The sequence below is a fragment of the Acinonyx jubatus genome, chromosome B2 (genome assembly GCF_027475565.1).
Source record: "Acinonyx jubatus isolate Ajub_Pintada_27869175 chromosome B2, VMU_Ajub_asm_v1.0, whole genome shotgun sequence".
NCBI classification, from domain to species: Eukaryota; Metazoa; Chordata; class Mammalia; order Carnivora; family Felidae; genus Acinonyx; species Acinonyx jubatus.
Window position 1 is genome coordinate 61,536,322 of NC_069385.1, and position 13,636 is coordinate 61,549,957.

Consider the following 13,636-nt stretch of genomic DNA (forward strand, 5'->3'; position numbering starts at 1 on the left):
CGGGAGGAGTCCCCGCGTCTCTTTCCCCAGCCAGGGTTCCCGGACACTACACCTAAAAGCGGCGAGACTCCACACCTCTGCCCCCACTCAGAACCCGAAAACCTCTGTTCCCAGGGAGAGAGAAGCCGTGAGTCACAAGAGCGCCGCACTCACTACCTGGCACTGCAGCACCCACGCAGGAGACGACACCGCCAGCGGGCCACGGGATCCTGGGAGACGGCTCCTGCCCAAACCTTCGCGCGCGGCCAGCCCGCCACCAATAGCAACCCTGGCTCCAAGGGGTGAGCCAATGGGAGCGCTCGGGCTAAAGCGGAGCAGCCAATCATCGCCCTCTCGTCTCCGGGGCCCAGGCACCAACACCAACACCAGCCCCAGCTCTCCTGGCGTTCCCCCGAACTGCATGCGGTTCTAACCTGGAGACCCACCGCTACTCACCTCATCTGCAGAGTCCAGCCAGTAAATGAATTTTCCCCAGAGCAGAATTTTGAGGAACTGCAGCTTTTACTGTGTGCCCCGTTCTCTACCCGACTCAGGAGGGGAGATGTTCATGCGCTCACCTCCGCGGCATGCTTCTGCGTAAACTCACCGCGCAGCCCAGCGTTTCAAAAATTAGTGAAAGCACGAGAGCGTTCTTCCCGTTCACTTAATCGCTATGAACCATTTGAACGAGTCGATGTCTGAGCTTAAAATAGAAGGATGACTTGATAAGGGGTCTGAGGAAGTTTCTCTTTGGCAAAAGTGTGAACGGCCTTTACTTACTGAAGTTGGGGCATGTTTGTCGGGGGCTAGAAGTGAACCAAGGGGAGAACAGCGCTAACACTTGTAAAAGGGCGTCAACACTTACCTCGTTCGTTGGTGTCTTCAAAATAAAACCACGGAGTTGGTAGGGTTATTTCACTATTGTTTGAGAGCTTGCTATGCATCAGGCTTTATGCTAAGCAGTTTACCTGCATTAACCCATTCAATCCTCACAACCTCCCTATTGCATAATTCAACTTGTTTTACAGATGAGGAAATCGAGGCAGTAGACCCTTCATAGTTACTTGTGGTCATCAGGATGAGAAGGAAGGAGGGTTGGGGGTGGGAATGGAGACAAAGAGATAGGAAACTGAAAGAAGTCATCTGAGAAACACTAACTCAACTGAGCCATTTAAATAAGTAGTATTAGGGGCGGCAGGGGTGGCTCAGTTAAGCATGGACTTCGGCTCAGGTCATGCTCTGGTCGTGAGTTCAAGCCCCGCATTGGGCTCTGTGCTGACAGCTCAGACAGAGCCTGGAGACTGCTTCAGATACCGTGTGTGTCTCTCCCTCTCTGCCCCTCCTCCGCTCATGCTCTCTCAAAAAATAAATAAATGTTTAAAATTTCTTAAATAAGTAGTAGTAACGTTACTGATTGTACATCACTGATTTGACTTCACAACTAAAATGAATAACCACATTAATTATATATGATAGTGTGCACATCCATGGACAAATATACAGGTTATGTGAGGCAACCAATGGAGAATTACAAATGACCTGCTATTAAGGACATTTTAAGTCTATATTCAACTTTCATTTTTCATATTGGAATTTATTCGAATAACCTAGTCAATATCAAAGAGGAAAAGGAAGCTAGGGAGTTTTCTGTTTTATTAAATTTTTATCAATTTAAAATGTATTTCTTTGACCAAACTGTTTTTATTTCTTGAAAACAAGAGTTATAGGACTAAGTAGTGAGCTAGGAAATGAAAGAAGGAAACAAAACTTTTACACCTGATAAAACTTTTTTTGTTTTATATCTGGGCAGCCTTTCTCACTTTCCCTGAGGACAAACACAGTCTGTTTTCAGGAAAGTTTTCCAATATTTCTCTATAAGGGTGGATTTTGTTTCAAGCAATAATTGCTTCAAAGGGCAAGACTCTGATACTATGAAGGCAGTGAGAAGCCCTGGATGTCTAGAGCCCAAGCTGAATAGGCAGCTGTGTGGGTTTGCTTCCAGTTCTGTTGTCAGGACCATCACTGAACCTCATGGGGCAAGCCCATGGTCATCCTCTGCGGGGAGGAAAGAAGTGAAAATAGCAGTAGCATAAGGATTTGGCAGAGAATAAGCTCTCAATAAATGGTAGTATCATTGTCACCATATATGCATGCTACTTCACACATATTTTTTATTTCTCTTTGGGTTTTCTTTTACAAAGCAAAACATCTTCTGGTTAGCAGACACCAAAAACCTGTAATCCCCAGGATAAGTTTTCTCATAGAAAAAATCTTTTTGCTGATCCAGCCCCATAAAAGTCAGATGTCCTCCCCACCTCACCCCCATGCCTCTTGCTCTGATGGATTGCAAAAAGTCTCTGCCAGCCATCCAGTGACATCTGCCATGTTCCCAACTGGGAGACAGCTGTGTGGGAACTGCTGCAGTACTCAGGATTCAGAAAATAAAGGTCATTTTTAACTGAGTTAAAATCATCAGGATCATATCCAGATCTTTTGGTGCCCTACAAGAATCTTCCCACCAACCTCTGGGAAGAGTACTAGAGACCTGGGCTCTTTGGGTACCTGCCCTTAGTTGAGGAGATGGCTCATCCTCCACTTCTACATAACTTCAGTGAAATGCTCCCCTGAGTACGGGGTTGGGGAGTGGCATAGGAAGGGGAGAGGGTGCTTTCCAATTTTAGCCCACAGAAATCTATTCTTTACGATAGTCTTCCATTCACTAGTATTAATTTTTTATACCCATAAATGAAGTCATTGCTTCTAACTTTGTACTTCTCATTATGGGCCTCCCAGTGAACTTGAAGTGTGTATTTTCTCTTCAGTAAAATGGGACACACATCAACAGCACGAGATTATTGGAAAGAGTACATGGAGAAAAGAAAACTACACAGACGAGTAGATCAGCACCTCCAATAATATCAATCCTCTTTTAGCATTTGTTAAATGAAAACTAAAGTGTATGAATCATAAAAAGCACGGAGCAATTTTCCTTTGTTTGCCTCCCAAGGAAACCCCTGTCAAAATGGTACATAGCAAGAAACAGTGATTCTACAGTTCGATAATTCTTTTTGATGAGGAATATGCATTTTTTCTTGAAACTCATTAGCTTCTTTCCTAAACATGAAAACTCTTAGCATAATTAACACGATTTCAGAAAACAGTTACTTTGCCCGCTATCTGGGAGCATGTGAAGTACACATATTGGAAATAGTATATTTCCCTATTACAACACTACTTAACATTTACCTTATGAATAGTCAAAGTCTTCAAGTGTCCTGTGATTCATTTTATTATGGAGTCTTCTTGAAAACTGTTTTCGAATTAAACTCTTTCTTTAAAGGATCTGCTGAAATCGCTAAGTGAAGAAACTGTCATGTGTATCTTTATTTTTATTAAAGATTGCACAAACTGGAACCAAGACCAAAATACTGAATCCACTGTACATCATTCATTGTAAAACAACATACATCACATCTGTACTCTACCAAATAAGACATTTTCTTTAAAATTATATATTGCGTGCTTTTAGATTCATGCTTTAGATATTTTACATTTGTCATTACTCTTTTATAAATAATTGCAACTTGACCAATTTGCACACCTGCTACCACTATATAGTCAATGCGGGAAGGCATAGTCTTTGACACGAGAACAGATGAAATGGAAATATTTGGATAGATGGATGGATGTCACGTCTACCGAACTTTGACTACTGTTTCACCTATTTAGTGAAATACTAATGTAAACACACACACACACACACACACAACATCGTTTCAAAAGGCACAATTTCCTCCACATTAAAGAACAATTTAAATATACATGGCAGTTAAAATCGACGCCCTCAAGGGCGCTGTGAAGTTCACATTAATGCGATCCTAAACCTTGAGAGCAGACCTCCTGGGTGGTTCATGGGAGAGACTACCCGCGGAGTCCAAAGGTCCACAGGGACCCGACTCGCTCCGGCTACGCAAAAAGCCAGATTTCTATGAGCCACTTCTAAACCTTAGCTCTGAATTTCACTGTAGGACCTGGGACCTCTCACTGTTCCAAATCTGGCGCCCAACCAAAATAAAAACGGTTTTGTCAACCGGTTCACTCTCCAGGAGCTCCTCTCTTCTCCCAAAAGAGAACCACTCTCCCCTCCCCAACTTCTTATCTCCGTTCCCGCCTCCCAAAGCCACCCTTTCCCGGGAAGACTCGTTATGGGTCGCGCTCAACGCCGCCTCCAGCCTCAGGGTCGCTCTGGTCGTCCGTGAAGCAGACGTCCACATCGCTGTCGTTGTCGCTCTTGGGCTCCCCAGGCTCCGGCGGGTAGTCAGGCTCCGCGCCGGGGCCATCGCCCGCCTTGGCTAGCAGGTTTTGGCCGGGGTGGCGGGACTTGACGTGGCGCTCCAGGTCCCGGCGGCGCACCAGCACCTTGCCGCAGAACTCGCAGCGGTAGGGCGTGTTGCCCTCGGCGTGCAGCCGGATGTGCTTGTTCAGATTGCTGGGGTCGCCGAAGGGCCGCAGGCACACTTTGCACTTGAGCGGCTTGTAGCCGGTGTGCGTCCGCATGTGAATCTTGAGCCCGTACTTGCGCGAGTACAACTTGCCGCAGTAGAGACACAGGTGGCCGGTCTTGGACTTGCCGGCGCCGCCACCTACGCTGCCGCCACCCCCAGCGCCGCCCGCCGCCACGACGGCGGGTGGCAGCGTCCCCGCGTCCAGGCGGCCTCGGCTTTTCCCGGCTGCCATCTCGGACAGCTGCTGCGTGTGCATAGCGATCTCTCGGTCGATGCTAGCCAGGGAGCCGAGCTCCGCAGGGCTTAGAGCGGCAGCTGCCGCTGCTGCTGCCGCCGCCGCAGGCCCGCTGAAGTAGGAGATGGACTCCGGATACTTGAGCAGCCCGCCAAAGTGCAGTTTGAGCGGGTAATAAGCGGCGGCGGCCGGTGAGCCGTAGAGTAGCTCCCCGTTGTAGACGGTAAAAGCCGGCATGACGGCAGGTAGGTGGCTGCACTCGCCACCCGGGTAGGCTTTGAGCCCGCCCGCGTCGAGGGCCGGCAGCGCGCAGCGCTCGACGGGCAGCCCGGTCGCAGAGGGCAACTGGGCGAAACGCGCTCCCGGCAGCGCAGGCGCCGCTGGCTGGGCGCGTTCCACATGCTTGAAGGCTGACGCCTCTTCCGGGGCCCCGGGGAGCAGAGGGAAGCTGCGCAGGCCCCCCGAGCAGGGTAGGCCAGGCGGCGGCGGGTCCCCCGAGAGCAGGCACTTGGAATGGTGATGGTGGTGGTGCGCATGGTGGTGATGGTGGTGGCCGGCGCCGCCTGCCGCGGGGTTCTCCCCGCTTACCGGGCGTCCGCCCGCCCGGCCCCCGCCCAGCAACCTGCCTAAGGCCAAGCCGGACCCAGGCTTGCCGCCGCCCTCCTCCCGGTAGGGGTCGCCATGCGCGGCCGCGGCCGCCCTGGCCAAGCCGGCAGGCTTGAAAGCCGAGCGCACTCCGGGGTAGAAGGCCAGGCCACCGCCCCCAGCTGGGGAGCCGCCTACGATGCCGAGGAAGTGGCCGTGTCCCCGGGAGGCCCCGCTCATGTCTAGGGCGCGGTCCGGCTGCTCCTTGCTCTTCTTGGACTGCCCCCACTTGGCCGCGGGTGGCGACGTGGCCGAGGGCGCAGAGGAGGCCTCGCGCTTGATACTCTCCCGCGCTCCGCAGGCCTGGAGAGGCGGCGGGGCCTGCGAGTGGGGCCTCAGAGTGCCAGCCGGGGCGGCCGCGGCAAAGTCGGGCGCTGGGGGTTTCGGAGAGAAGGGAAGGCCATCCGCGGCCGGGGCAACGCTTTGGCGAGCAGCGTGCTCGTGGTGCAGGTAGGTTCGGCCCCCGCCGCTGCTGAGCACGCAGTGGAAACGTAGGTGGGCCTTAAGGCTGTTGGGGTATCTAAACGTCCTCCAGCAGTACCAGCAAATGTAGCGCTCCTCCCCTGGGCGAGAAAGAGTGGGAAAGCGACCCCGTGAGAGGCGAACAAGCAAAAGAGAAAGAAAGCGCACCCAAGGCAAAGCCCAGATTTATGACCAGAGGTATGAGCAAGAGTGTTCTTGGGGCCCAGAGAGTGAGTTAGTTCGGTGGCCCCACTGTAGCAAGGACTCCGAGAAGCCCCAAATGGCCAACTTTGTCACCATCTCCATCCTCTGGGATTACTCAGAAGCCAAAGAAGTGACCTGTGCCTTTCCAACGAAGACTTCCTCCGGGCCATCCGAGCAAATCTTCCTTGGGAGGGCAGCGCTCAGGCAGGCTAGCCGGGGGAAGAAACGAGCAGAGAGAGCAGCTGTTGCTTTAAATCAAGTGTTGAGGCTGTGCTGTGCCCGGGCCCATCTGTTGGCGTTTGCAGAATAGGTGGCGTATGTCAAGGAGTTTGGATAAACTGAACAAAGACCAATCTAATGGTCGTGAGCGCCTCATTACCAGGCGAGACAATATCTTGTATGTATGGGCCATATGTAATCATTCCTTTTCATACAACAATGCCTTTTATGTCCATTACCCACCCTTCCCACTGCCTCCCAGCCTTAAACATTTTGCCTGAGGTTTTCCTGGAGCGTGACCAACTGAAGGACCACATAGGGACTATAATCTGCTATTCTTCAAAATTATTTGTATCTTTATTTCCTCTTTAACCCCATTTAATTTGATGAGAAAAAAAGAAAACGCCCTATGTCCTTATAGTCTAAAAATTGAAGGATGATGTCGTATTATGTTCTCAGTTGTTCCACCTGGTAATTAATTAACTCCTAGAAAGCTGCACCAGTCCAGGCATAATAATAAAGTCCTTGGAAAAGATAGTTTAGTTTTTATGAAATGAATATATAGATAGATATGATACAGATACTCAGCTTTTAGTAAGCATACAATTCTCTACGAGGAACTATATACATGTTTTTGCTGTCAAGCCTTTTCTTGTGTTTAATATTATTAACATTAGTTGTTTTTAATTTGGCCAAGGTCTGGGAACACAATCGAGGGACACAGGTATGAAACAGATTGTGATCACATGGTGGAAGTTAATTTTCACTTTAAAACGGTCTTGTTATATCTGGACAGAAAACAGCAATCTTGCAGTTTGGTTTCTTTTTTTGGTGTTATGGTTGCTTGATAATACTGAAGAATGTCTGTGAGAAAGAAGTTAGTTGAGCCACAAGGAAGTACCCAAAGTTTGTCTTATTAAATTCAATGGAAAAATTAAATTCCCTCCCCCTTGCACACAAGCAGCTCAAACTTCTAAAGCATTACTACAAAAACAACTGAAAAAAGTCCTATATCTTCTTCCCTTCAGGTGTTTTACTTTCAGCTTTGCATAAAGCAAGTAGTCCCTCTAGATAACTAAGATGCAAGGATCAGTTCATTCCAGCTGACATCAAGGTAGGGCAGAAAGCAGAGTGGGGGGCGAGGATTTACCTCTGAGAGCCTACCCTAATTGTTCATGGAAAACTTAAATAAAATCATTTCAGTATTTCTGTTAACTTGTATTGAACATCCCTGTAAAATAAATCTGGAAAAAAAAGAAGAGACTTCCTGGGTTCTCTTGCTGGGTATGCTGATTTAACATCTTAAATAACCTCCCTTCTCCTAAGTTCAGAACCTCCCTCTCTACCCCTTTTTAAAGAAGGAATTTTCAAAGGCTGCCCTGGAATGACTCTAGTCAATCAAAAAGCCAAGTAAGCTTCCTTCCTAAAACAAAGGGTCCATATTTTCCTTAAAATTACTATGGAATTGAAACCCACTGGAGTTACTCAATGTTGGAAGAATAGCAGCCTTCCCTACTTATTTCTTCATCTTTTCAAGAGTTAAGCAAATTCTCTGTTTCATTATGTTCCTTTTTCAATTTATTCTAACCAACTGACATGTTCTCCGGACTCTGAAATCCAAGTCATGCCAAAAGTGTCAAACACACTTCATGAGTGACTTTGCCTCCTCATCTTGGTGTAACCCTGAGGTTGCCAAGATTTCAAGTATATCAAAGGTGGGGAAGTCAGGGTTCAGAATAGCCCATGCCTTCCCAAAAGGAAAATGGTGTTTATTCTGACATCTGTTCATAAGCTTAATTGGCTGAAATGAAAACACGAGGGCCACCACTCAAACAGGTTGCTTTTGTATGATTTGAGAGTGCCTAAGGAGGGGTGTTCTGTGTAGAAATGTCTGGCCCCTAAAGGTCAGCAGCTGTTGGAATTGTCCTGTAGTGGCAGATTACAGAGTTCTCCACTACAGATCTTTTATCATGTTTCTCTTTTAGTGGGAGAAGTTGACAAAAGAATTTAATATAATGTAGTATAAGGAACAAGCTACTTTAGGATAATCTTTTATGAATACTGTACACACAAGTCTACCCACAAGACAGTGATACTTTGAAATGAAGTGATTCATCATTCTAAATAAACTTCATTCTGTCTTATTCATGAATTGTTTCTTAATTCTCACATTTGCATTAATTTCTTTATTTCTAGACGGATGAGATTTGAGCAGGCAATTTGGGAGGACAGCATGTTAAAATATTTCACAACATTCATTATATTGACTTTAAATATAACTGTGTCTTTAGGAGAAATTACAAACCTTAACAATTGACAAGGAAAAAAGAAAGTCATGGAAGCTTTGTGAATTAAAAGGGAGGTCTCAAGATCTGAACTCTTATAGCACCACCCAGATTTTTTTTTTCACAGACAGTGTTCTTCAGTGTTCTAGGGGAGGTTTGAAAATGTTCTTCTCTTTAGTTACTGCCCCTTATTTGCATAAATCCACTCTTGGCTTTGGAAGGGATCAAATAAATCTAAGAAGAAACTGGGATACAACCCAGATTCAATTTAAGTAGGGAGGGGGAAATGAATAAATACCATTTAAATGGAAGGGCTTCAGTACCTGCCAACAGACCAGCTGTAAGTACCGTAATGCTTCTAAAATCCCGTGGAAATACTGTTCTTCAAACCAGTGAAGAGAAGCCCTTCCACCTTCTAAAAACGTTCCAGGTTTGAGTTATGCTTTTTGGAGCTCATGATGTGATTAATAATATGTTAAGGTTTCTTTATGGATTCTTAATTGAGTAAATAATTGTCTCTGGGTATGCAATAGGAAAGGATAGCCCCCATGTTCATAAAGTATTTTTTCGATGTCGTCGCGAGACAGATTATTGTCGCTATTATCATTTACTGTTGATTGTAAGGTGGTAGTGGTGACGTCGTCTCTCTGCTCACACAGACAGGGAGCATGAATTCAGTTTTACATAGCTCGAGAGAAAGGCCCTGGGGTCGCGTCCAAAGAATGGAGAAGGGCTGGACTGTCACCCACCCGCGCTGGCCTGGAGGCCCTCTCAGGCTCGGTACCTTTCTCGTCGTGCGTCGGAGTTGCAATTGTGGGGATGTCGAACCACTGAGCCAAGGAGTTGGAATACCACACGGTCAGCTCCTCCCCTGGCTGGACGTCTCGAAGAGCTCGATAGAAGATCTGGGACACAAGGAACGGGACAGCTTGCTGTCATTTCCTGGGTAATCTGTCTAAAAGCAACTAAAAGGAAAGGTTCAAGTCCCCGCTCTGACGCTGTGTGACCCTGAAAAAACTATTGGACCTCTCTGAACCTCACTTCCCTCATTCTTCAAACGGGGAAAATAATAGTGTATGCCTTAGAGGGTTGTTGAGACGTTTAAATGAGACCTCCAGCTAAAGCGCTTTGTTCTTAATATTGATGGCCACCTCAGTAACGGTTAGGTAGGTAGAATTGGCAGTGGTGGGGGAAGCCCACAGTACCTGTCCTCCGGGTAAGTCTGCAATAGCTTCGAGAGTCTGTTCCTGGGGGTTCCTGGCTGCCCGGATTAACCCTATCCATTCCAGAGGGGAGCCCCCCGACTCGTCCACCAGCTCCCCTCTCACCATGCGCACCTGCAACACAAGCAGTGGTCGTTCTTCCTCGCGCCACGGCCAGGCCCACAATCCAGAGGGAAAGTTTATCCAACACCCCACCCGACTCTGAAAAATGGTTGCGTTCGCTTTGGCCAGACCTCTGTGGGCTGCTGGGAGGAAGGTAATTCCTAGGAACCTTGCTTAAGGAAGGGAGGAAGACAGGAGGCTGGCTACTATAACAGTCCCCTCTCTCGTCCCACCTTGGCAACACCAAGAGCGAAAGCATCCTCGGGTGAGAGGCTGGGGGGTGGTCTTGTACCAAGATGTCCCGCACCCTCGCCCCCGCTCAGTTCCTATTCTTGCGGTTCTGAGAGCGGTCGTTAATATAAAAGAGACGTCAGCCCCAGAACCCAGAGTTTCCTTCACCTCCCTATCGTGCCTCCCCAGGCTCACTACACAGCACCAAGATGCGGAGGTGCCTAGGAGTCCGGCAGCGAAAGTGTGTGAACGAACAACCCGGCCGCAGCATGGCCGGCTATTTAAAAGCAATTAAAGCGCGTGTAAAGAAGACTTTAGACTGCGGGGAAGAGGATGATCGCGTAGGGAGTCACATGCGGGTCCCGCTGGCCCTGCGCGGGAGCAATTTCTTACAAGAAAGCTCAAGGCAGCGACTAGGCAAAGCTAAGGTCCTCCCCCCCCTCCCCCGCCACCCCCCACCGGACTCCTGCCTTCTTTTCGCGGTAGCTGTTGAAGAACCTTTGCCGGCTGGGACGCCTCAGGGCGGAAGGGAGCCTTTAAAACCCGACTCGGCTCGGAGGTCTATACGAAGTTCGGAGAGTTAGAACTGGCGGGTCGGCCCCGACGCCTCCCAGTTGCGAGCCTGGACTCTCAAAGCCTGGCTGCAGACGCGCGGACCCGGTGCCCCAGGCGGGTGGGCACTCCTCGCCCTCAGTCGGGGCCCCAGGCGGAGCCACTACCTGGATCACTCGCTCTCCATCTACCCCAAACCCCCAGCAGACATCCGCGGGGGTGGGGATGGGGGTGCATCCTAAGAACTGAGAGTTTCCCAAAGATTGTTTTTTTCGGAGCACATGAGGTTAAATTATTTTAAGGCGAATTTAAGCCTTAAATTAGCGCGTTGAAGGGAAGGTAAGAAAAGTCTTCAACGCCCTGCGCGCTGTGTAACAGAGAAAGGGCGCATTTGCGGGGAGACCCGGCTCCCCCCCTCAACACACACACACACGCCTCTCCGAACGAGACTCGGGAGCTTCAGGGAAACCGCGGATTCTGAGTGGTCCCCTCACGTAAACAGCCCCATGCACCCCGCCCCGGCGCTGTCCCCTCTCAGCCACGTCCTTTCCCCACAGTTCGGCCCACGTCCAGCTCTCAGTTAATGCGACTTGCGAGGAGTTACTGGAGTCTCCGGGCCACCTGGCAGCATTGGCAGGTAACGACTCAATCGCCCCTTTCCTCTGCTTGCCCTATCTACCCCTGCCAGGGCCAGAGCAAAGGGAGGCGAATGGCTGGAGGCGGAGGTCGGAATGGCTAATACCTTTTTCTTGGGCCCGGGTTCCCTGCGGTCTGACAGGTACTTGCCCAGCTTGAAGGTTCCAGGCACAGGCCCCAGGCGCAGGCCGGCCGGGATGCAGCAGTCGGCGCTCACGCTGGTGGCCGGAGCGCGGGCTGTTCCGTGCATTGCTGCAGCCGCCGCCGCCAGGCAGGCGCGTGGGCGCGCTGGGTGCAGCACAGGGCTCGGGTGACAGAGCCCGAGCGGCGCTCGAGCCAGAGAGCCGCACCCCGACGTGCGTCCTCCGCCCGCGCAGTGACGCGGGCGGGCATGCACTGCGCCTTTTCAATCTGGGCGGGCGCCTTTTGGCACCGCGAGCGCAAGGGCGCGGAGTTTGGTGAGAGAGTTGCTCTGCGCAGCAGCTGCAGAGTCCCACCCGAGAGGGTCACATGGAGTAGTTCCCTCAGCCCTCTGCATAATCGAGGCCTCTGAATGGCTGGCGCACAATGGTCCAGGCGACCTTCCCATTCCTAAAAATCCAATTTGTCAAGGGCGAAGAAAAGGCGCTGGTGAATCAAAGGTCCGGCGGGACCATTAATCCTCAGCATGGGGTATTGTCCTCGAGACAGTTACGATATTTTAAGTGACAAATCCACTGTATAATTTCTCCATAAATTTTACTTCCTTTTATTGTTCGCCGACAAACCAGTTTTGGGAAATAAGTGACTACTTTAAGTCTACTTGGCTGATTCCTTTGAGCCTTGGTCTACTTCAAAGATTTTTAATTCTCTCCCCTTGGCTTTATTGTAAAGGAGATTAAACAAAGAGATGGGGACTGTTTGGAGGACTTGTTAACTTCTATTGATTTCTGGCGTGTGCCATACAGAAATTAGGCAGGTACTTGATGGGAAAACACCAGAAAATACCTACACTTTTTAAATAACGACCATATTACCATTTCAGGGGATTGGGTCCAGGCCAGTCGTCTATTTAGAACCGCTTTTTCGTTCCTTCTGTCCAGTTTCGCCCCGAAATATGAAGCGTCCCGACCAGTTTTGGTAGACGTAGGAAGTTGTACACCACCGTCCTCGGGTGCACCCCGGACCCGCACTTTCTCTGGGAAAGGGAAGCGGCCTCGGGGCCCTGGCTTTGCCGGCAATCCTGTGCCTTGTCCTCACCAGAGGGTTGAAGAGGGATGCTCAAGACTGGGTCTTTCTTATCAGGTCCCCCTCACATGCCAACCGACCGACTCAAGCCCGGATTTGCTTTTACATTTTAAAACGGGAGGGAATCCTTGGGGCTAACTTTAAAAAGAAAAAAAAAAAAGAGGCAGTCTATCAAAGGTTGCGGGAAAGAGGATGAGGCGGGCATTAGCAACACCTGCCTTTAGCCCAACTCGTGAACTAGGAGAACGCGCGTGCTCCGGAATGTTAAAGCAGAGTACCAGAATGCTCCTCAGTCTTTCTTCTTTTTCTTTTTCTTTTTCTTTTTTTTTTTTTAAGGGAAGTCTCTGATTTGTGCGGAGACATTTCTTTTCATAACATAGCGGAGTGATTGAGCTCCTCAGATGTTTGTGACAATTCTGCCTGCGCCTGCCACGCGCTGCCCATCCTGGGCGCCGCTCCCCAAATCCTATGGACCAGGATGCGGGCCATCGCGGTATTCCAGGAGAGGCCGAGAGGCGGTGGTTTTCCCGCCTGTGTTGGAAGCCCAAACACCGTACACTCGAGCGGAGGACTCCCAACAGCCACTACACCGAATTCTCCACCCGCCTCTGCCCGCGGAAGGTGTGGTTCTGAGGTCCCTGGCAGAGGTGACTGTGGTTAACAACGGCGGCCCGACGCAAGGTGGCGACACCTGTAACTCAGCGGTTTGTCCCACCAGGCCCTCAAGAAAGCCCCGTAGCAGCCCTCGACGGAGACCTGCGTTGGCCGTACTGGACACTGTCAGGAAACTTGGGGTCCTTCAGTCTGTGCTCTGGCATTCAAGACTCAGGGAGACTTCGGTGAATCACTTCAGAACCTCATTCTTCTAATCCATAACATGGGAATGATGATGTACTCAGCTTCCACGCCGCAGTTCACTGGGGTGTGTTACGAAAAGTAACAGCAGTGATCTGTGGGTAGAGCGAATGGCGCTCCAAAACTCGAGGTTAGCATAACGGGGGATCCAGGCCCGGTCAAGGGTCTCAGGTCTAAGCATCTCGAGTCAAACGGTGCGGCGACACATGGACGGCGGGTCTCAGGGCTAACTCCAAAGCCTGTGTAGGCGCGGCTGCTGAGGCGGAGAACAGAGAC

At 49.9% G+C, this 13,636-nt stretch overlaps 1 protein-coding gene across 1 annotated transcript; it reads right to left on the minus strand.

Annotated features, from left to right (window-relative positions):
* Window positions 1–3,609: 3,609 nt before the first annotated feature.
* On the minus strand, window positions 3,610–11,528 carry PRDM13 (PR/SET domain 13). Its single transcript, XM_027057201.2, has 4 exons — window positions 11,385–11,528; window positions 9,740–9,871; window positions 9,319–9,439; window positions 3,610–5,927 (listed from the first exon to the last, which is right to left on the minus strand). Exons 1-4 carry the CDS (start codon window positions 11,526–11,528, stop codon window positions 4,183–4,185), a joined length of 2,142 nt encoding a protein of 713 aa, XP_026913002.1. The 3' UTR covers window positions 3,610–4,182.
* Between the last annotated feature and the right edge of the window lie 2,108 nt (window positions 11,529–13,636).